Genomic DNA, 22,114 nt, shown 5'->3' with positions numbered 1-22,114 from the left:
AAGATTAGCCCTTGACTGGTGTCTGGGAACTTGAATTTCAGGAGGATTTCCACAATTCTCTGATAAGAGTGGCTCACCATGCCCCGGCTATTTGTATAATGTGATTTATGCTGAATTCCTTCTGGGAATCTAGAATTTTGGCCCAAGCTGGCCTATGTGACCAGTTCCAAAACAAAACACAACGTAGTGCCTAGGGCACTAAGTCTCCATTGAGCTTACTGGGTAGACATTTCACATGTTTCAATGCTGAAAAAACAGTACATCATGAATGATTCTACAGGGAGTGGATTATTGGAAGCTTGTACCTGATTTCTTCTGGACTTCATCCCATGCACATTTTCCCTTTGCTCAACTGACTTTGTATCTTTTACTATAATAAATCATAGTGACTATGATAACATAGGGTGTCTTGAGTCCCCCTAGTGAATTACAAGAATGTGAAGGTGGTATCATCAATCCCCAGCATACCATGCACATTGAGGTAGCATGGACCTTAATGAGTAGCAAGCATCCAGTGAAGGTATACTGAAGAAAATCAATAGTGGAAAAAAGTCTCCCCAGTTAGATATAATTTATTGAGTAAAGCCCTTTAATCCAGCAGTTCACAACCTTTTTGGCACAGGGGACCAGCTTTGCAGAAGACAGTATTTTTCCACAAGGTGAGGTGGGGGGATGGGGATGGTTTGGGGATGATTCAAGCACATTACATTTATCATTTTATTTTCACAAGGAGCGAGCAACTTAGATCCTTTCTTTAAAAAAAAATAAAAAAAGAGTTTTGCTCTTGTTGCCCAGGCTGGAGTGCAATGGCGCAACCTCGGCTCACTGCAACTTCTATCTCCTGGGTTCAAGTGATTCTCCTGCCTCAGTCTCCCAAGTAGCTGGGATTACAGGCACCTGCCACCATGCCTGGCTAATTTTTGTATTTTTAGTACAGATGGGGTTTCACTATATTGGCCAGGCTGGTTTCCAACTCGTGACCTCAGGTGATCCGCCCACCTCAGCCTCCCAAAGTGCTGAGATTAAAGGCATGAGCCACTGCGCCTGGCTGCAACCTAGATCCTTCACATGCGTAGTTCACAATAGGGTTCATGCCACTGATCTGACAGAAGGCAGAACTCAGCTTTGCTCACTTGCCCACTGCTCACCTCTTGCTGTCTGGCCCTGCTCCTAACAGGGTCTGTGGCCTAGGGGTTAGGGATCCATGCTTTAATCAACTACACTGAAAATATCACCATCATGTCCAAGGAATATGGAATGTCATTCAAACCCACTCTTTGTCCTTACTGGTTCCACATCCGGTAAGTGGATTGCACTATATTCTGCTCTTATGCACACTTTTTCCTCAGTGAACCTTTTTAAACATACCTCCCTAACATATGTATACCACTTTGTTTTCATTTCCAGGATTCTCTCTGTGTTATAGATTAACGCTTTAAAAAATGTAGCAAGCAAGGCCGGGCACAGTGGATCACGCCTGTAATCCCAGCACTTTGAGAGGCCGAGGCGGGCAGATCACTTGAGGTCAGGAGCTCGAGACCAGCCTGGCCAACATGGTGAAACCTCGTCTGTACTAAAAATACAAAATTTAGGCCAGGCGTGGTGGTTCACGCCTGTAATCCCAGCACTTTGGGAGGCCAAGGAGGGCGGATCACAAGGTCAAGAGCTCGAGACCATCCTGGCCAACATGGTGAAACCCCATCTCTACTGAAAATACAAAAATTAGCTGGGCGTGGTGGTGCACACCTGTAGTCCCAGCTACTCAGGAGGCTGAGGCAGGAGAATTGCTTGAACTTGGGAGGCAGAGGTTGCAGTGAGCTGAGATTGCACCACTGCACTCCAGCCTGGCAACAGAGTGAGATTCCGTCTCGGAAAAAAAAAAAACAAAAAAACTGAGTTGGACATAGTGGCATGCCCCCTGTAATCCCAGCTACTCAGGAGGCTGAGGCAGGATAATCGTTTGAATTCGCGAGGCGGAGGTTGCAGTGATTCAAGATTGCACCACTGCACTCCAGCCTGGGCAACAGAGAGAGACTCCATCTCAAAAAAAAAAAAGAAGTGTAGCAGGCATTAATTGCAAAGATACAATTGTTCACACTCATCCATTTATCCACGTATTCAGAGAATTTTTTTGTTTTTAAAATTGGCTTCCAGAATCTATTACTTAATTATGATCTTATGTGCCATATAACGATATAGAACAATCATATTTTGAAGGGATTATCATATAGCACTTTTCAAAATTCTAATGTACATAATTTACTGCTTTGGTAATACTGATGTTCAATAATAAATTAAAATATAATTTATGGAATTATAAAATGGAAAAATACCACAAAATGCTCACTGCAAGAGAAAATTGCTAAAAAAAAAAGTATCCTTTACACATTATCTTATGCATGTACATACACACTCACTCACAAAAACGTATAGATTTCATTATACTACAAAGGCAATAGTCTATGATCTTCCAAAGCCTGTATTCTTTCTTTATCCTGTCATTACAGATACCTGCCACCATTTTAATGGCTTCAGGTCAATACAGGAATGAAAATATCAAAAGTCAAATTATTATAGAGGAACACACACTTCCATTTAAAACAATTCATTGACATCATTGATATGTTACTTAGTCTTTTTGGTATTTTAATCTCATAATCATAAATTCCAATTATATAACTTCCAAATCAGAGATACACAGTGTAAATTCTGAAAAACACTCTTCCTTAAACCCATGTTTTACTGCCAGCAATAGGGAAAAGCATGGTAAATGCCAATCCTGCCCAAATAATAAATTTGATAAAATTATCAAATTTCCACAAGTTGTTTTTGGTATTCGCTTAATGGGTGTGGGGCAAAAATATGGTAGAGCCCCTACCTCAGAAGTTTTTTTTTTTTTTTTGAGATGGAGTCTTGCTCTGTCACCCAGGCTGGAGTGCAATGGCGCAGTCTCGGCTCACTGCAACTTCCGCCTCCCGGGTTCAAACAATTCTGCCTCAGCCTCCTGAGTAGCTGGGATTACAGGCGCCTGCCACCATGCCCAGCTAATTTTTGTATTTAGTAGAGATGGGGTTTCACCATGTTGGTCAGGCTGGTCTCTCTCTAAGTCCTGACCTCAGGTGATTCACCTGCCTTGGCCTCCTAAAGTGCTGGGGTTACAGGCATGAGCCACCACACCCAGCCAGAAGTTTTAATAAGAGAATGCTACAGTTATTAGAAGGCAATCATGTCAAAGTCTGGATGGAAATGTGGAAAGTCAGAAATCAAATAAATTCAAGGGGGTTGATAAAAATTTTGCATTGGCAACTACTTCTGACACTTTAAAAGTGTTAGAGTAAACCCCTGCCTTAACATTAATGGATTAAAAACTCAATTGCGTGATATTCAGTAAACTCTTGTCAGGTTAATTAAATTTTTTTCAGTCTGCACTATCAGAAAAATCACAAAACATACTTCAACTTGGCCGGGTGTGGTGGCTTACGCCTGTAATTTAACACTGGGAGGCCAAGGAGGTTGGATTGCTTGAGCTCAGGTGTTCAAGACCAGCCTGGGCAATGTGGTGAAACCCTTTCTCTACCAAACATACAAAAATTAGCTGGGTGTGGTGGCACGTGCCTGTGGTCCCAGCTACTCAGAGGGAGAGATGGGCGGATGGATGGAGCCTGGGAGGACGAGGCTGCAGTGAGCCATGATTATGCCACTGCACTCCAGCCTTGGTGACAGAGCGAGGTCCTGTCTCAAAAATAAAATTAAAAATAAAGGTACTTCAACTTATGTTTTATAAAACCTTTGGGAAACTAGACAGGCTCTCAATAAGAACCAAATTTGAGAGAAGAGACTAGAGAGAGGACAGGTGTCAACTGTAAAAGAGTAATATCATATTAATATTGTAGGCTGCAGTATCCAGTGGTTTTCTGCATTTCAACATATGTTCATTTCTGCAAATAATTTCGCAGGTTTCTTCCTTTTGATACAATGTTCAAATATTGTGCATTTACTCCTTTTGATTCAGTTAACAAACAAGTATTGAGCACACCTACAAGCACTAGTCAATGTTAAGGTTGTATAGATTCAGCAGCAAAGTTCCTGCCCCCATGGAGCTTACAGTCTAATGGACATCAATTCTGGCATCTTAATCAGTATACTTTTTTAAAGCCCAGGTCAAACTCATTTTCTAAGTCCTATTTCCTAGGTGACATGTCATAAATGCCAAAGTTTTGACAGAATGCTTTACTGTACCACTTAACAAGGGTTCTCAGCTGTGTGGTCACTGGACCACTGGGATATGTTGAGCTATTGCTTAAACACTGACTTAAATAAAACAAATATTTTAAATAAGACAATGCTACTGTAATTAGAAGGCAATCATTTCAAAGTCTAGATGGAGGGCAGGGGCCTGTAATCCCAGCACTTTGGGAGGCCGAGGTGGGTGGATCACAGGAGGTCAGGAGCTTGAGACCAGCCTGGCCAGTATGGTGAAACTCCATCTCTACTAAAAATACAAAAATTAGCCAGGCGTGGTGGTGTGCACCTGTAATCCACTGAGGCAGGAGAATCGCTTGAACTGGGGAAGTGGAGGTTGCAGTGAGCTGAGATCGCACCACTGCATCCAGCATGGGCAACAGAGCGAGACTCCATTTCAAAAACAAAAAACAAAAAAAAAGTCTAGGTGGAAATGTGGAGCGTTACAAATCAAATAAATTCAAAGAGGTTGATAAAGAAAATTTTTCTCTCCTATGAAATCTGATTACAAGCATTCAGGTTGTACATGAGTTCTGTTTTTTTTTTTTTTAATCACCTTGTAGAACTTCCTCCCTCTGACAACTCTCTGATGTTCTTACTATTCTCATCATTTTCATAAAATGTACCAGCAGCATGAATTTTGTGATGACTTACAAGATTTGATCGCCAGCTGAACCTCTTACCACATATCTCACATTTGTAAGGCTTTTCCCCAGTGTGAACTCGCCTATGATACTGTAGTTGTGAAGACCGACTGAAGACTTTACCACACACATCACATTTGTATGGTTTCTCTCCTGTGTGGACACTCTGATGAAGTTGGAGACTTGAGGCCTGACTGAAGTGCTTCCCACACTCCCCACATGTATAGGGTTTTTCTCCTGTGTGCACCCTCTGATGCATGTCAAGGTTCAAGCTCCACTTGAAGCCCTTTCCACACTCCCCACATTTGTATGGCTTTTCTCCAGTGTGGACTTTTTGATGGGCTTGAAGGTGTGCACTCCGACTGAAGCTCTTCTCACACTCTTCACATTTAAATGGTTTTTCCCCACTGTGAACTCTCTGATGGGTTAGAAGATGCGAGGCCTGACTGAAGACCTTCCCACACTCCTCACAATTATATGGTTTCTCCCCTGTGTGAATCCTACAATGAATTTTAAGATCTGCTCTACGACTAAATCCCTTGCCACACTCTTCACATTTGTATGGTTTCTCGCCGGTATGGATCAGCTGGTGAATCTGAAGTCGTGAGCTCTGATTGAAGCCCTGCCCACACTCTTCACACTTAAAAGGTTTCTGTACACTATGTGCTTTCAGATGGATTTTAAGATACGAACTCTGACGGAAGGCTTTACCACATACTTCACATTTATAGGGTTTTTCCCCTGTGTGGACTACCAGATGCACTTGATAATGAATTTTCATTCTGAAGCTCTTCCCACACTCATTGCATTTGTATGGCTTCTCTCCAGTGTGGACTCCCTGATGGGCCTGAAAACTTGAACTGTAAATGAAACCCTTACCACACACTTTACATACATATGGTTTCTCTCCAGTGTGGATTCTCCGATGGGCCTGAAATTGTGAAGGCTGAATAAAGCACTTACCACATTCTTCACACTTGTAAGGTTTCTCTCCTGTGTGGACCCTTTGATGGATACGAAGGTTTGAGCTACAAGTGAAACACTTACCACAGTCCTCACATTTGTATGGTTTCTCTCCTGTGTGGACCATGCAATGATTATTAAGTGCTGATCTACGACGGAAGTTCTTACCACATGTATCACATTTGAATGGTTTCTCCCCAGTATGGATTCTCTGATGTTCCTGAAGATGGGAAGCATGTATGAAGGCCCTCCCACATTCCTCACAATTGTAAGGTTTCTCTCCTGAGTGTAATTTGCAATGTACAGTAAGTGTTGATCTACGACTGAAGCCTTTCCCACATTCCACACATTTGAATGGTTTCTCTACAGTGTGGACTCTCTGATGAGTTTGAAGATGTGAGCTCTGACTAAATTCCTTACCACACACGTCACACTTATAGCGTTTCTCTCCCATGTGGACTCTCTGATGAATATGAAGGGCTGAGATGTAACAGAAGCTTTTTCCACACTCACCACATGTATGAGACTTCTCTCCTGAGTGTAACTGTTGATGAAGATCAAAGTTGAAGACATCAGTGAAGGATTTTTTGTACTCATCACATTGGTAAAATTTCTGTCCTGTGTGAGTTGTATATAGTCCTGCCCTAACCTGGCAGGACAAATCACCTTGTCTGGGGAACCGAGAAATACTTATCATAGAGTCTTCATACTTGATTAAATCACTTGCAATCTGTTTCCAGATTTGCCCCCAGTAAAGCTCTTCATGTCGTCCTGCTTCTGGAACAGTCTCCACCTCACTTTGGATCTTGTCTGCTGTAAGGACAGAGAATTCAGAGATGTGGAGGCTCTGTTAAAAGTTTTCAAGATGTCATACTTAGGCAAGAGCATGGGATTTTAACAAATCCAGAGAAGGTCCAGTTTGTGTAATGGTCTTTTCCACTGTGTATCATGATCTCTGATTTCCATGCCTAGATAAATCAAGAGGTGGTCCAATTGGCTGCTATCTACCAGGCATTAGACCATACCAAGTCTCCTATGTGAGACACAAGTTAGAAGTCAGAGTTAATTTTAAAAATTAATATGATACAAATTGTTAAAGTACTGCCATTTCCATCAAATTTTAAAGTCAGTGTAGAATAATAAATAGTAAATTATCTAAATATAAAAAGCATAGGCCAGGCATGGTCATGCCTGTATATCCCAGCATTCTGGGAGGCTGGGGCAGAAGGATAGTTTGAGGCCAGGGGTTTGAGACCAGTCTGGGCAACAAAGCAAGAATGTACCTCTATTAAAAATATTAAAAGTTAAAAAAAATGTAGATAATATAAATCAACAAGAACTTCAAGGGAAAGTAAGAAAATAATCAAATATTTTGCAGTTTAGGTTCATGTTACATATTCAAATTATTAAATAACCTGAAATGTTTATATTTACATGTTCAAAATATAGCTGACCGTTGAACAACACAGGTTTGACCTGCATGTGTTCACTTATACATGGATTTTCTTCCATCTCTGCCATCCCTGAGACAGCAAGACCAACCCCTCCTCTTCCTCCTTATAATTTTCTTAATAACATTTTCTCTTCTCTTTATTGTAAGAATAAAGAATTCTTCCTTTATTGTAAGAATATAGTGTACAATACATTATAACATACAAAATATGTGTTAATTGACTATGTTATCAGTAGGTCTTTCAGTCAAAGTAGGCCATGAGTAAAGTTTTAGTGGGGAGTCAACAGTTATACTTGGATTTTTTACTGTGAGGGGAGTTGGTGTCCCTAACCCCCAAGTTGTTCAAGGATCAACCATATTCTTGAATATTCTGCATAACATATACACTTAATCTTATTTTTCTGTGTTGACAGACATTAAATGAGCTGACAACTATTATAAACTCTTGACCACTTCTAATATAACTTAGATTTAAAATGTTTAAACCCTTCTGAAAGGTTTATCCTTAATAATATTCCAAAATGTTTAATCTTGTATAAAGAGATATAAATATTTGGAAATTATTTTTTAAATGAACTCTTCCACAAAAGTTTAGTGGAAAGACGTACCTCTAAGAAAATTTTTACACAGGAAAAACTTACTCCCCTCCTGCAGGAATAGTCATTTAAAAGCTGCCTCTTGGCAGGGTGCAGTGGCTCACACCTGTAATCCAAGCATGTTGGGAGGCTGAAGCCGGAGGATCACTTGAGCCCAGGAGTTCAAGACCAGCCTGGGCAACATAGCAAGACTCTGGCCCTACAAAAAAACTTTTAAAAAAATTGGCCAGATGTGGTGGCACGCACCCGTAGTTAACACTATTTGGGAGGCTGAGATGGAGGATCGCTTGAACTCAGGAGTTAGAAGCTGCAGTGAACCATGATTTTATCACTGCACTTCAGCCTGAGGGACACAGTGAGACTTTGTCTCAAAAAAAAAAAAGAAAAGAAAAAGAGAAAAAAATCTACCTCCTCCTTTGTATCAGTAGACATTTGTTAAATGGTGTCTATATAACTCTGCCTTGAGTCATTTTATTGGAAAGTTACTTCAATATCCAGGTGACTGGAATGGTTAACATGACTTGCAGGCTGGGAGCAAGTACCTAACCACATACTGACTAAAATATTAGCAGATAAGCAGATGGTGAAACTTTAGTTTCTGTCAGCAAGTTTCCTACATGAGGACTAAACGGAAAGAAAGTTGAACTGATAACATGTATTATTCTAAAAGCTGACAGTAATTTAGACCTCCAGAAAAAAAAAAAAAGTGAAAAAGAAGTAGACTCCAATCTTTCACAATTGAGATGGAGACAGGGAGAAGAAAAAGATGTCACAGTGTAAACTTTGAAAGCCATCCCCACAGCAGAAGTTATATTCAGGGAGGAACTCTTCCCAGATAGCGAGATGGATGGTTCCTCATGTCTTGTGGGTCTCTGCTCAATGTCAGCTCACCAATGAGGGCTGCTTTATTACTCATTGAAAAATAATGAATCCTGTCTTCACCCAATTCACCTCTAGCAACTTGAATTTGTCTATGTTCTTCACAGCACTTTTAACCACTGGACACACTAAGTTACTGGTTGTTTAATGTATGTCCTTCCCACCACAATGCAGCATCAATGAGGGAAGCATTTTCTAATTTTGACTTAATACTCGTTTTACACTTTCCTACTTTATAACCATTGTCCAGAACTGTGCCTGTCACAGTGAATGCTCAATAAATGCATGTCAAATGAACCCCAACTTGACTTTTTTTGTGTGAGAATTTAAGCCAAGTCCTAGGAGAAAAGCATCTTTTCCAAATGTTATTTGAAATAGGAAAAGAACAGAAAATTTTAATTTTGCAGAGAAGCTGAAAAGTTGTACAAGAGACAGGTATATCCAGGGTGAGGCTAATAAGAAAATTTGAAGGTGGCAAGAATCACTTGGGATAAAAAGAAAGCAGGAAGCCCTATACACTGGTTCCTTCTGAAGCTCTCGATGTAGGTAAGTTGGGCCTTTCACAACAGTTTTTCAAATTAAAAACCGTAGCCTTTTAGTGAGCTGTGAAATAAATTTAAAAGCTTGTAATAAGCATTCAGAATAAAAGAACCAGGATAGAAACTATCAGAGTATTACCACCAGGACCCCAGGAAAGGGGTCCTTCTGAAATGCTTACTAAAGCTATAATATCAATCTATACAGACATGAAATGTTTGTTTCATTGTTCTAATTTCAATGAAAAATGCATTTCTTGCTATAGCTCATGCTCAAAAGAGCTCGAAAACTTTGGTTCTAGAAGTTACCTGGTCCTTAATTAAACAAACTGCTTCAAATGGAAAGATAATTTCCAACTGTGACACCTTGGAAAAATATTCATAGGAGAGTATGTAACTCTTGGCATATATATATATGATGAATATATGATTATATTTAACAAACTGACCCTTAAAAATTGTAGTTTTTTTGAGGAGGACAAGTCTCTATGATGATGTGACAATTTTGAGCAAGAAGTTTCTTCATTTTTCCCAGGTTATAATGTCAACTAGTTGAAAATAAAAGCCAGGTCTTTATAAAAATAAAGGAAAAATTGTATGACATCTATATTCTTTAATATATGCTTAATGGCTACTACATTTGTAGAAAATAAAAGCACAGAATATTTTTGAACCAGAGAGTCAGGCAACATTCAGCTGTGTCACTTTTGCCACTCAAATCTTAAATCTTCCACCTCTGGCACAGGGGAGGCAAAACCTGGGGGCAGTGATACGGATGGGCACTTTGGAACAAGCAAATGAGGTTCAGATGGGCAGTCTGCTGAAAGGAAAGCAGTTTGCAACCTAGTTACTATCTGACACCTTAGGAAATAGTTATCTTCTTGTGTGGGGAGCTATCTCAGAAGTAGACATCAGAATCTTCATTCAAAAATTATTCCTTCCCAGAAATGAATGTGTTCCATATGATGGAAGCCTCCAGGAAAGCCACTGGGAAGGCTTGTTACTCAGTGTGGTCACAACCACGATGCTTGTAAGTTTTCATGGTATGAGGTTCAAGTGCACACACAAACATTCACGTGAAGGGCACCTAAGGCAGAAGAAACTAGATGTGCAGCCATCAGAAAACAAATAACGTTCTGCAACCCCCTTCATTCATTTTGGTTTGTGTATGACCTGTCCTAGCTGCAAGACCCCTAGAGTGAGGTCACATCCATCCATTAATGCCTTCATTATGCCAACAGATATTTATATTAACAGATATCTGCCATGTAACAGGACTATTTAGGCACTGATGACAGAGTAATAAACAAACAAACAAAAAAATTCCTCTACTCTTGGAGATTATATTCCAGTAGGGAGAGAGAGGGGACAAGCAAGTAAACCAAAGTCTATGAGACACAAGAGAAGGTAGGGCAGAGAGTAAAGGATGGCATTTCCAGTAAGGACGTCAGAAAAGGCCACCACTGTGAAATTAAAACTGAGCAGAGACCAGGATGAAGAGAGGCCGAGAGGATTGTAGGTGAGTTTTTCCAGGCAAAGACAAGGGCAAATAAGGGCTTTGAGGCAGAAGTATCTGTAGTTGGCAGAATAATCATCCCCCAAAGAATCCACATTCTAATTCTCATCCTAAGAATATGTCAGGTTATGACAAAGGGTAATTAAGGTTGCAGAGGGAATTAAGGTTGCAAATCAGCTGAACTAAAAATAGAAGGCAATTCTACATTATCCAAGTGGGCCCAGTGCAATTAGAGAGTCCTTATAAAGTGGAAAAAGGATGAAGAGAGAATAAAAGGGAAATACAACTATAGAAGAATGATCAGAGAAGCAATGTTGCTGGCTGTGAAGAGGGCCACAAGCTATGAAATTTGGCAGCCCCTACACACTGATAAGGGAACGATACAGATTCTCCTTCCCTAGAGCCTCCGGGAAGAAACAGGGACGGGCTGACAGCTTGATTTCAGCCTAGTGAGACCCATGTTGGACTTCAAACAACGAACTGAAAGACAATACGTTTTTATCATTTAATCCACTCAGTTTGGGGTAATATGTTACAGCAGCAGTAAGAAATACAGTGTCCAGGTCGGGCACAGTGGCTCATGCCTGTAATCCCAGCACTTTGGGAGGCTGAGGCAGGCGGGTCACTTGAGGTCAGGAGACCAGCCTGGCCAACATGGTGAAACCCTGTCTCTACAAAAAATACAAAAATCAGCCGGACGTGGTTACAGGCACCTGTAATCCCAGCTACTTGGGAGGCTGAGGCAGGAGAATCGCTTGAACCTGGGAGGCGGAGGTGGCAGTGAGCTGAGATTGCACCACTATACTCCAGCCTGGGCGACAGAGCGAGCAATGTCCTTACCAGGTCTGGGAAACAGCAGGGAGGATGTGGCTGGAAAAGATGGAGCAAGAGGTAGAATACAGGAGATGTAGTCAGAGACGCAGAGGAGGATGAACAGCAGACCACGCAGGACTCTATAAGCTCCTTTAAGAGACTTCAACTTTAAGAAAAATAAGAAGCCATTCAGAGCATTTTTTTTTTTTTTTTTTTTTTTTTTTTTAAGATGGAGTGTCGCTCTGTTGCCCAGGCTGGAGTGTAGCGGTGCGATCTTGGCTCACTGCAACTTCTGCCTCTTGGGTTCAAGCGATTCTCCTGTCTAAGCTTCCTGAGTAGCTGGGACTACAGGCGCTGGGCACCACGCCTGGCTAATTTTTGTATTTTTAGTAGAGACGAGGTTTTGCCATGTTGGCCAGGCTGGTCTCAAACTCCTGATCCTCCTGCTTTGGCCCCCAAAGTGCTGGGATTACAGGCATGAGCCACTGTGCCCAGCCCTGTACAAGGTCTTAAGCAGAGGAATGGCAATCTGACTTACATTTCCAAAGGATCACTTTAGCTGTGATATGGAGAACGCCTGTAAGAGAACATACTTTATACTATTAAGGGTGGATGCAGTGCGCCCAGTACGAAGGCTGTTGCAATCATCCAGGACAGAGGTTTGGCAATTTGGACCAGATGGCAGCAAGAGCAGGGGAGAGAAGTACAACAGATGGACAATCACGTACAAGGACTCGTAGCTGCTTGGTTCTTACCTGATTTCCCTTTTCTTTGAGTTGCTGTCTTCATCATATCAAGCTTTTTTTCCTTTTCTAAAAGGAATACATCATGTTTGAAGGGGTGATGCCCTAGAACACGCAAAGTCACATATTTAAAACAAACACACTAAAGGTACAACTGAACTTACTGGCAATTTGAATTACTACTGTATACTGATCAATCAATCAAAAGTAGTGTTTTCAAACACTTTTAGAAAAACCTAATGAAGAAATATCAGTATTTCAAGATCCAGACACATATACATAAATATGTGCTATAAAAACCTATTTCTGAAAGGAATTAGTTCGCTTGCCTTAGGTAGACAGCAAGGGAAGGGTCTTTGAAGAGCCCCTGACCCATGGGTTAGTGCCTTATTTTTATATAACATAAAAAGCAGCCTGGAAAAAAAATTTAAGCTGCAGGCACCGATAAGGGAACTACCACAGGGTGTTGTGCCTGGAGACATGCCCACAGCTGCACAGATAGAAAAACCTCCAGCCCATTTGGATAAAAGCTTGTACAAACCTCCAGCTCACTCAGATAAAGGAGCAAGGCCTGGCATAAGAATGCCTTTGTCCTTTGTATAGTCAGCGGGCTCCCAGGAAAAAGTTTCTTCTCCTTTTGTGGGCATGGGTACAGTGGGCTCCAGTGGGTTCCAGTGGGCACTCTACCTTCTTTTTTTCAAACTGTAAGTCCGGTCTCTATATATCTTTACTTCAACCTGATTGGTCCCGGGCCAAGCTAAGTCATACTTTCTCCAAAATAGCCCACAGACTAAGCACATTCCTTCCCCTTCCCAGTCCATAAAAACCCCAAACCCTTGCCTCATAGGGGGAATTCCGTTTGGGTCCCCCTCTCTGCTGGCAAAAAGCTTTCTTCTTTTGCTTATTAAACTTTCACTCTAACCTCACATTTCTGTCTGCACTCATTAATCTTCTTAAAAATAAAACAAAAAACTCCGGGTGTTATCTCAAACAACAGAAATACTGTTACATCTTGGTGCATTACTAAAATTACATTTCTAACCAATGTCTTTTTTTTTTTTTTTGAGACAGTCTCACTCTGTCACCCAGGCTGGAGTGCAGTGGCGTGATCTAGGCTCACTACAACCTCTGCCTCCTGGATTCAAGCGATTCTTATGCCTCAGCCTCCCAAGTAGGTGGGATAAGAGGCATGCACCACCACACCTGGTTAATTTTTGTATTTTTTATTTTTTGGTAGAGATAGAGTTTCATCATGTTGGCCAGGGTGGTCTCGAACTCCCGACCTCAGGTGATCCACCTGCCTCAGCCTCCCAAAGTGCTGGGATTGCAGGCGTGAGCCACTGTGCCTGGCCCCTGTTTATTTTCATTAAATCTCCTCCCACAGGTTCTCACACCACTCATGCAATTTACCAGTTTTATTTGCTATGTATTCCATTAATTTTAGTGAACTCTGATATTTCTATCTCATTTTATTTCACTAAAAACTACTGATAGGAAAGTCAGGTCTACAAATGTAGGCGACTAATTCAAGACCTCCAAAGTGTTGAACCCCTGAAGACACAAAATCACTCCAAGAGACTGACATTGAGTGCTAGAAAGCTCATGTCCTCACCCACTGACAGCAGGTTCCTGAAGTTCTCCAGCATCACATCTTGGTACAGATTCCTCTGGACAGGGTCCAGCAGCCCCAGCTCCTCCTCAGTGAAGACCACAGCCACATCCTTGAAGGTCAGTCCCTCCTATAACATCAAACACACCTTGCTTCAGCCTTTTTAACAAACTCTTGAAAAGAAACAGCACTGAGAAAGTAGAGAGTATGTGTGGGGGGAGCTGGTCCAGATTTTCAGAGACTTAATGTGTAGATTTCTCAGCCCTTCTTCTTCCATCTTACCAATGCCACACTTTGATTTTCCTTAGTGTCAGTAAAAGTACATCAGTAACAATAGCCTTCGACATTTCCTTTGTGGCTTCACTGAGTCTATTTGTAAGTAACCATCTAGAACTCTAAATGATGCATCCTGAGCCATACAGGTTTCACCTTTCGGTAAATATTACCAATTGCCCCAGAAACATTTAGCAAGTCAGAACCAACATACATGATAACACCCACCTTCCTCCTCTCTCACATAGGAACCCTGGATGCTATCCCTTTTCATTAAAGTCTGCCAAACTAACAAGCTTTTGGTAACATATCTAAAACTGCTATGTAGTTTTCCTTCTGTACACCCAGGGCACACAGCACCAGCATTACCTGCAGCATTTAGTGTCATGATCTGGAGCCATCATGCCTCAGTGCACACAAGGGTACCCTTCAAAGTTGTGTGACCTTGGATAAGTTCACCTAGTTTCATCTTGGTATGATAGTTCTTACATGACAGAGTTCTTTCAAACGTTGAACAAGAGACTACATATAGCATTTGGAATAGTGTATGGCACAGACTAAGTACCTAAGAAACATTAGCTATTATCTATCATTATTACCATCATCATCTATTTCACCTCATTTCATGACTGTATATTATTCGAGGGAACTGATGATCTGCATCTACCTGTTCTAAATAATGAATATTTAATTTTCAATATTGTTCTCATTATAACCAATCCAGCAAAGAACATCATTTCATGTAGATCTTACTTTCTTTCCTTTTTTTTTTTTTTTTTTTTTTGAGACGGAGATTCACTCTTGTTGCCCAGGCTAGAGTGCAATGGCACAATCTTGGCTCACTGCAACCTCTGCCTCCTGGGTTCAAATTATTCTCCTGCCGCAGCCTCCCGAGTAGCTGGGATTATAGGCATGCGCCACCATGCTCAGCTAATTTTGTATTTTTAGTAAAGATGGGATTTCACCATGTTGGTCAGGCTGGTCACGAACTCCTGATCTCAGGTGATGCGTCTGCCTTGGCCTCCCAAAATTCTGGGATTACAGGCATGAGTCACCCGCCCGTCAGATCTTACTTTCGTGTGTATTTAAAATGATTGCAGGCCATGCACAGTCGCTCACACCTGTAATCCCAGCACTTTGGGAGGCCAAGGATGGAGGATTGCTTGAGCCCAGGAGTTCAAGACCAGCCTGGGCAACATGGTGAGACCCTGTCTCTACAAAAAATACAAAAAATTAGCTGCATGTGGTGGCGTGTGCCTGTGGTCCCACGTACTCAGGAGGCTGAGGCGAGAGAATTGCTTGAGCCCAGGTAATCAAGGTTGTGGTGAGCGATGATCACACCACTGTACCCTAGTCTGGGCTACAGAGTGAGACCCTGTCCCAAAAAAATAAATTAAACTAAATAACTGCAAATAAAAAATAAAACATCAGAAAAAAAGCACATTAAAAATTATGATCACATAATGGCAGATTTTCTTCCTTTTTTCCTGCCTCCCTAATCTTTCAAGAGAATACAAGCACTTGGCTGGGTGCGGTGGCTCACGCCTGTAATCCTAGCACTTTGGGAGGCCGAGGCAGGTGGATCATGAGGTCAGGAGTTCAAGACCAGCCTGGCCAATATGGTGAAACCCCATCTCTACTAAAAATACAAAAATTAGCCAGGCGTGGTGGTGCGCGCCTGTAGTCCCAGCTACTCAGGAGGCTGAGGCAGAAGAATCACTTGAACCCGGGAGGCATAGGTTGCAGTGAGCCGTGATCGTACCACTGCACTCCAGCCTGGGCAACAGAGCCAGACTCTGTCTCAGAAAAAAAAAAAAAAAAAAAAAAGAGAGAGAGAGAATGCAAGCACCTTGTTTCTCTATATGATGACCAAAAGCAGGTTATAAATTTTCCAGTGGTTTTGATAATCTAATTAGGAAGAACAATTCTATTATTCTTACTTACTTGATTATAAATGAATACCAATGTTTATTATGAATTTCATCTTTTTTGGCACCTGTGTGGTAAATATTTTTGCCCCAACTTGTTTTCTCTTAATACTCTGTAAGGTATCTTTTGTCAAACCCACTAAAACACTTACCAAAAACCTCAACCCCTGATCCCCATGCTTCAGGATACTCCTCAGAGATGTTCTTGTGTTGTAATGAGGGTGCAGAGGTTGAATGAACCACTTATTAGCAGAATTGATCGTAGAATGACGGCTGTAAACTAGTTCAACCACTGTGGAAGACAGTATGGCGATTCCTCAGGGATCTAGAACTAGAAATACCATTTGACCCAGCCATCTCATAACTGGGTATATACCCGAGAAACCACTATCTGAGGGGGATATCTGTAGAGTAATTTAAAGACTTTATATAACCACTGTGCTAATCACTGTCCTTGTGCACCTGGAGTGCTGAGCATCTTAGTGCATCTGAGGTTCCACCACATTAGGAAGACAAGCGGTCCGCCACTACCTGTGGACGTTATCACCCAACAGGGCACTCCAGACACCCACACCACAGGTCATTCATTGAGAAATATTTGTTTCCTTTTGTCTCTCACTTTCACTTGAATGGAATGACTAATGTTTCTGACCCCTGACTTTCTATGCCAATCTGAGAAGGTTTCTCATATTTCACCTGTTTAAGAGGAAGAAGAGACCACAAACCTCCTCATTCTGCTGTTCTGAATAAATACAGTAACAGAACACAAGTGACTGGCAAATCTTCCGTATCACTGGACATTTTAAATGAAGGTTACTACCTACTACTTTGGTCAAACTGGTTACTTTATAAAGGCAATAAGACACTAGTAAATAAAATACATACAAAGTATGATCGAGGCACAAAGCACACAGAATCTAGCTCTTCCTATATGAAAACTCCAACAATATTATTTGTGTGAAGCAGCATTATAGCCTGTTGTGCTATGCCATGTTAGAATATTCTATCTACAGCCAGTCACTGTGGCTCATGCCTGTAATCCCGGCACTTTGGGAGGCCAAGGCAAGCGGATCATCTGAGGTTAGGAATTCGAGACTAGCCTGACTAACATGGAGGAGCCCCATCTCTACTAAAAATACAAAATTAGCTGGGCATGGTGGCACATGCCTGTAATCCCAGCTGCTCGGGAGGCTGAGGCAGGAGAATTGCTTGAACCCAGAAGGCAGAGGTTGCGGTGACAAAAAAATCAGCAGAAAGTTTTCAGAATTGATTTTTGAGGAAACGGTTATGTAGGAAAATTGTCATTGCAGTGTTATTTAAAACAATAAAATTCTTAAATCACCTAAATGTCCATGAATGGGAAGTAGTCAAAAATAAAAAGGCACATTAATTAAATGGGTATATGGCATAACCTCAAAAAATGAACATTATTTAGTACTTAAGGAAAAAATAACAAAAATGAGATATATATTATGAATACCAATATAGTTATGAATGCACATTAGGAAAAGACTATAAGAAAATAAAAACAGCTAATATGTAAGCAGAGAAGTAAAGTAGGAGAACTGTTCATTCACACCAATTTTTCTACTCCATAAAATAAATACAGTTGTCGCTCAATACGCTTGGGGAATTGGTTCAAGGACCCCTGAGGATACCATAATTTGTGGATGCTCAAGTCCCTTATCTAAAATAGTGTTTGTACTACAGTCAGCCCTCCACATCCATGGGTTCCACATCCACAGACTCAATCAACCGCAAAAGGAAAATATGTATGGTCAGCCTTACATAGACTCAGGTTTCAACCTGTGGTTGGTTGAATCCACAGATGCAAAATTCAAAGACGCAAAACCCCTAGATGTGAAACCCACAGATACAGAAGGTCAACTGAAATAATAAAATAAACAACATCTAAAAACAAAGTCAACTCAAAAGGCAGAAGGATGCACTTAGCATAAACAGGTTCTCAAATGCCCGTTGTTCTTGAGTCTTCCTCAGGAAACATGAGAATAGTGAGATGGAATTTTAACAGCAAGAGTGGCAAGCCTTATTCACCTTGAATGTGGTCATTTTTCCTCCTGTTTCTGGGAATTTGCAGAGTCCTGAGTTATGCCATTTGAGAGAAGGCAGAATCGTGCCTGGAACACTATGGAAGACACAAAAAGAGACATGAAAGCGTGGCCAGGGATGTCCCCACCAACACAGATGTGTACTGTGAATTAGCACATGAATGGTCACAGCGGCATTATTCATAATAATCCCAAACTGCACACAACCAAAATGCCCTCCTATGGAAAAATGGATAGACAAATCCTGGCATATCCATACAATGGAATCTTATTTGGAAATTAAGAGGAATGAAGTACTGACTCATGCTACAACATGCATGAACCTTGGAAACACTATGCTGAGTGAAAGAAGCCAGGCACACAAAACCACAGATTGTATGATTTCATGTATATGAAACGTCCAGAACAGACAAATGTTTATAAAGAAAGTAGGTTACTTGTTGATGGGGATTTAGGATAAGAACGGGGATTAAATGTAAATGGGCAAGAGGAGTCCAATTGGGGGATGAAAATGATCTAAACTAAATGATGATGATGATTACTACACTCAGCAAAGTTCCTAAAGATTACTGAATTGTACACTTGAAATGGGTGAATTCTGATACATAAAATACACCTCAATAAAGTTGGAAAAAAATTATTAATCTACATGTCATTTAATTTAACAAGACTGCGTTCTGAGTCCATATTGATAGAACATTTACTTTTGAATGAATGAATAAGCAAACAGGGGAACAGGGGATGCTGGTCTTTACAGTATGTTGCCCACTAACAAGTATATCTACTCATAAAAATTAATTTTATTTTATTTTAATTTATTTGAGACAGAGTTTTGCTCTTGTTGCCCAGGCTGGAGAGCAGTGGTGCAATCTTGGCTCACTGCAACCTTCTCCTCCTGGGTTCAAGCGATTCTCATGCCTCAGCCACCAGAGTAGCTGGGATTACAGGCGCGCACTACCACATGTGGCTAATTTTTGTATCTTTAGTAGAGACGGGTTTTCTTTTTTTTTTTTTTTTCTTTTTCTGAGACAGAGTCTTGCGCTGTTGCCCAGGCTGGGGTGCAATGGCGCAATCTCGGCTCACTGCAAGCTCCGCCTCCCGGGTTAACACCATTCTCTTGCCTCAGCCTCCCGAGTAGCTGGGACTACAGGTGCCCGCCAACACGCCCGGCTAATTTTTTGTATTTTTAGTAGAGACGGGGTTTCACCATGTTAGCCAGGATGGTCTTGATCTCCTGACCTCGTGATCCGCCCGCCTCGGCCTCCCAAAGTGCTGGGATTACAGGCGTGAGCCACCGCGCCCGGCCAGAGACGGGTTTTTGTCATGCTGGCCAGGCGGGTCTCGAACTCCTGGCCTCAAGTGATCCACCGGCCTTGGCCTCCCAAAGTGCTGGGATTACTCGGGCTGTGACCCTGAGTGCCTCAGTTCCATAACTCAGGACTCAGGCGTGACCCACCATGCCCTGCCCTCTTATACTATTTTTGCAACTTTTCTATAGACTTAAAATTATATAATTACTGTATTAAAGTTTTTTTTAAAAATCAGGAAATAGTCATAGGAGAAATAATAATGAGAAGAATAAGAATGAGCATGATAGAATATGGCAGGTCACTAGTTTATTATCTCTTTATTTGGAAATTTCCATGGATAAGCAGATAAATAGAAAAACATTGAGAAATGTATAATAAAAATTCTGTAAAACATTTATAAGTAATATAAACATAGAAACACTAAAACAAAATGCATTAGAAATTTAACCATTACTATCTTTACATCCTGATTTCATAGGTAATTAAAATTTTTGTATCTTCGTATTTCTGTAATTTCTGAATGCTCCACAGTGATACGGTTCTATTAGAATGTGAAATATTTGTAATAAATGAAACAAAATAGTTGACAGTTTTTAAAAACTGAGAAAACTCCAAGGCAATTAGCCTTGCTCTTAAGGTCCTTTAATCAAGTTCTAACTTACTTTCCCCACCTGAGTACAGCTAGTTCCTCTGCTTCAATGAGAATATATCCAAGAGATGATCAACTCGGGCTCTGACCCTGAATGCCTAGGTTCCAACCCAAGTTTCACCTCTTACTACTTGGATGATCAGTACCTCTCCACAGAGTCACGGTGCGGCTTAAACGTATCTAATTGTATAAATCCCCTAGAATTGAAGTTAGCAATTAAGGCTTAATTATTATAAATGCCCATGCCCTATTACACATGCTACAAAGATACAGTCTCTGTAAAAGAAAAATGACAAGTCACACTCACATGGAGCTTTGCTTTCAGTAGCCAAGAAGTCAGTCCGCGCAGTCCTTTTTCAGGCTGGGGAAGGAGAAAGCTGTGAAACATCCTGACTGGGTCGCTGTCCCTGAGAAAAGTTAAATGCTCCCCTCCCTTCGTGGAAGTGGACGCAACCCTCGCCTTCCTAAAAAGAGGTCAGAAGGCGTCCGGGATCGTCCAGCGTCCTGCAGGGATCAGAGATAAGGGCTGGGGCCCCTGCTGCTGGAGCTCTGACCCCACTGGGGGACCTAACAGGTTTCGTGGGAAAGTAACAAGAAACCACCACTCACCAAGTGACAGGGACTGCTTGTGTTGTGTAACCTATTCCAGTTACCAAAACGATTCTACAAAGATGGTCCTAACGTCCCCATTTTAAAGAACGGAAAGGAGAGGCCCAGGGAGATTAACACGCCAACCTTGCACTGTAAAAAAGTGACTACGCGCCTGGAGTGCAGGGAGGCGGAGTGGGCGAGCTCAGAGCCCCGGAAACCCTCAAACCAGGCGAGACGCGACCCAACCAAGTCCCAATGCCCCCCGCCTCCCGCCGCGGGACACGAGGGGGGCCCCAGCCCAAGAAGGCTCCGCTGACACAACAAAAGCCGCCGCCCTCGCCCCACCAAACCTCTGCTCTCCCACGAGGCTTCTTTTCCCATAACCGGACCACCAGGTCCCAGCGAGCCCCAAGCTTAAGTCCCTGACATTAGGAGGGGCCCGCGAGTCGCGGAACTGGAAGAAACTACCGTGGAATGTGCTGTGACAACCGCCCCCGCTTCCCTGGAGCGGAAGTGCCCGCGACTCCACTGATTGGCGAGACTACATTTCCCAGAATTCCCCGGATCCCCCTGCGTGGGTCAAACGGACCACGACTCCACTGAGCGTTTGGATTACACTCAGAATGCTGAGGGAAAAACGTTCAGAATCTCACCCTTCAGGGAAAAGCGCTGGGACTCCGCGGTGCTCCTTGCCTACGATTCCCGCACTGCCCATGGGGAACGAATCCTATATCGCTGAGCGCCTGGTAGGGAATGTGGACTGTGACCCTGAGAGTCGTCCTTCCCTCTGCCTGAGTCCTTGAGCGAAAATATTGAATAGACAGCAATTCCTGAAGTCTAAACGCCTCCCAGGACTACGGAGGATTATTGGAAAGAGAACAAGCGAGGAGATACAATCTTCAAGGACTAAATGGGGAATGACTTTTTAGGGGTCAGTAGATGATTGATGATTGATTACTATAAACTGATAATATGAGGCCAAAACTAAAAGTTAAAAGAGTGAGCAAGTACAATGGTTTGGGAGAGGCAATGAAGAACAAAGAAGGTGCCAGCCCCTACTCCAGACGCTGTGGTACCACTGGTTTGGCAGGAAAAACAATCATCATTTGAGAGAGCCAGTGGGGAAGCCCTGTCCTCATGGAAAAGCTATCTTCTTTCGTTTACACTTTTCATGGTATTATGTCTACTGAAGAGGTAAAAACACCAAATTTCAGAGAAGCTCTTAAATTGCCCAATACTTCAAAGCAAGTGTAACTGGTGAAGCGCTTGGCATTGATGTCAGACACCCCATGCCTATGAT

At 41.9% G+C, this 22,114-nt stretch overlaps 1 protein-coding gene across 6 annotated transcripts; it reads right to left on the bottom strand.

Moving 5' to 3' along the window:
- Positions 1-554: 554 nt before the first annotated feature.
- ZNF234 (zinc finger protein 234) lies at positions 555-21,361 on the bottom strand. Of its 6 annotated transcripts, none has more exons than XM_063701428.1 (7): positions 21,165-21,319; positions 20,531-20,584; positions 18,251-18,341; positions 16,348-16,526; positions 13,998-14,124; positions 12,398-12,490; positions 555-6,662 (listed from the first exon to the last, which is right to left on the bottom strand). In XM_063701428.1, the coding sequence occupies exons 5-7, from the start codon at positions 14,029-14,031 to the stop codon at positions 4,795-4,797; spliced, it is 1,995 nt and encodes a 664-aa protein (XP_063557498.1). In that variant the 5' UTR covers positions 14,032-14,124; positions 16,348-16,526; positions 18,251-18,341; positions 20,531-20,584; positions 21,165-21,319; the 3' UTR covers positions 555-4,794. The 6 variants fall into 6 exon arrangements, with proteins under 6 accessions (XP_063557498.1, XP_063557497.1, XP_018869894.2 ...); XM_063701427.1 differs by having other exon boundaries at positions 16,348-16,487; XM_019014349.4 differs by lacking the exon at positions 16,348-16,526 and having other exon boundaries at positions 21,283-21,361.
- Positions 21,362-22,114: the final 753 nt, after the last annotated feature.

This window comes from Gorilla gorilla, chromosome 20 (assembly GCF_029281585.2).
Source record: "Gorilla gorilla gorilla isolate KB3781 chromosome 20, NHGRI_mGorGor1-v2.1_pri, whole genome shotgun sequence".
In the NCBI taxonomy this organism is placed as follows: Eukaryota; Metazoa; Chordata; class Mammalia; order Primates; family Hominidae; genus Gorilla; species Gorilla gorilla.
Note: the sequence above shows the minus strand (reverse complement) of the source record. Positions and strands in the feature narration are given on the sequence as shown.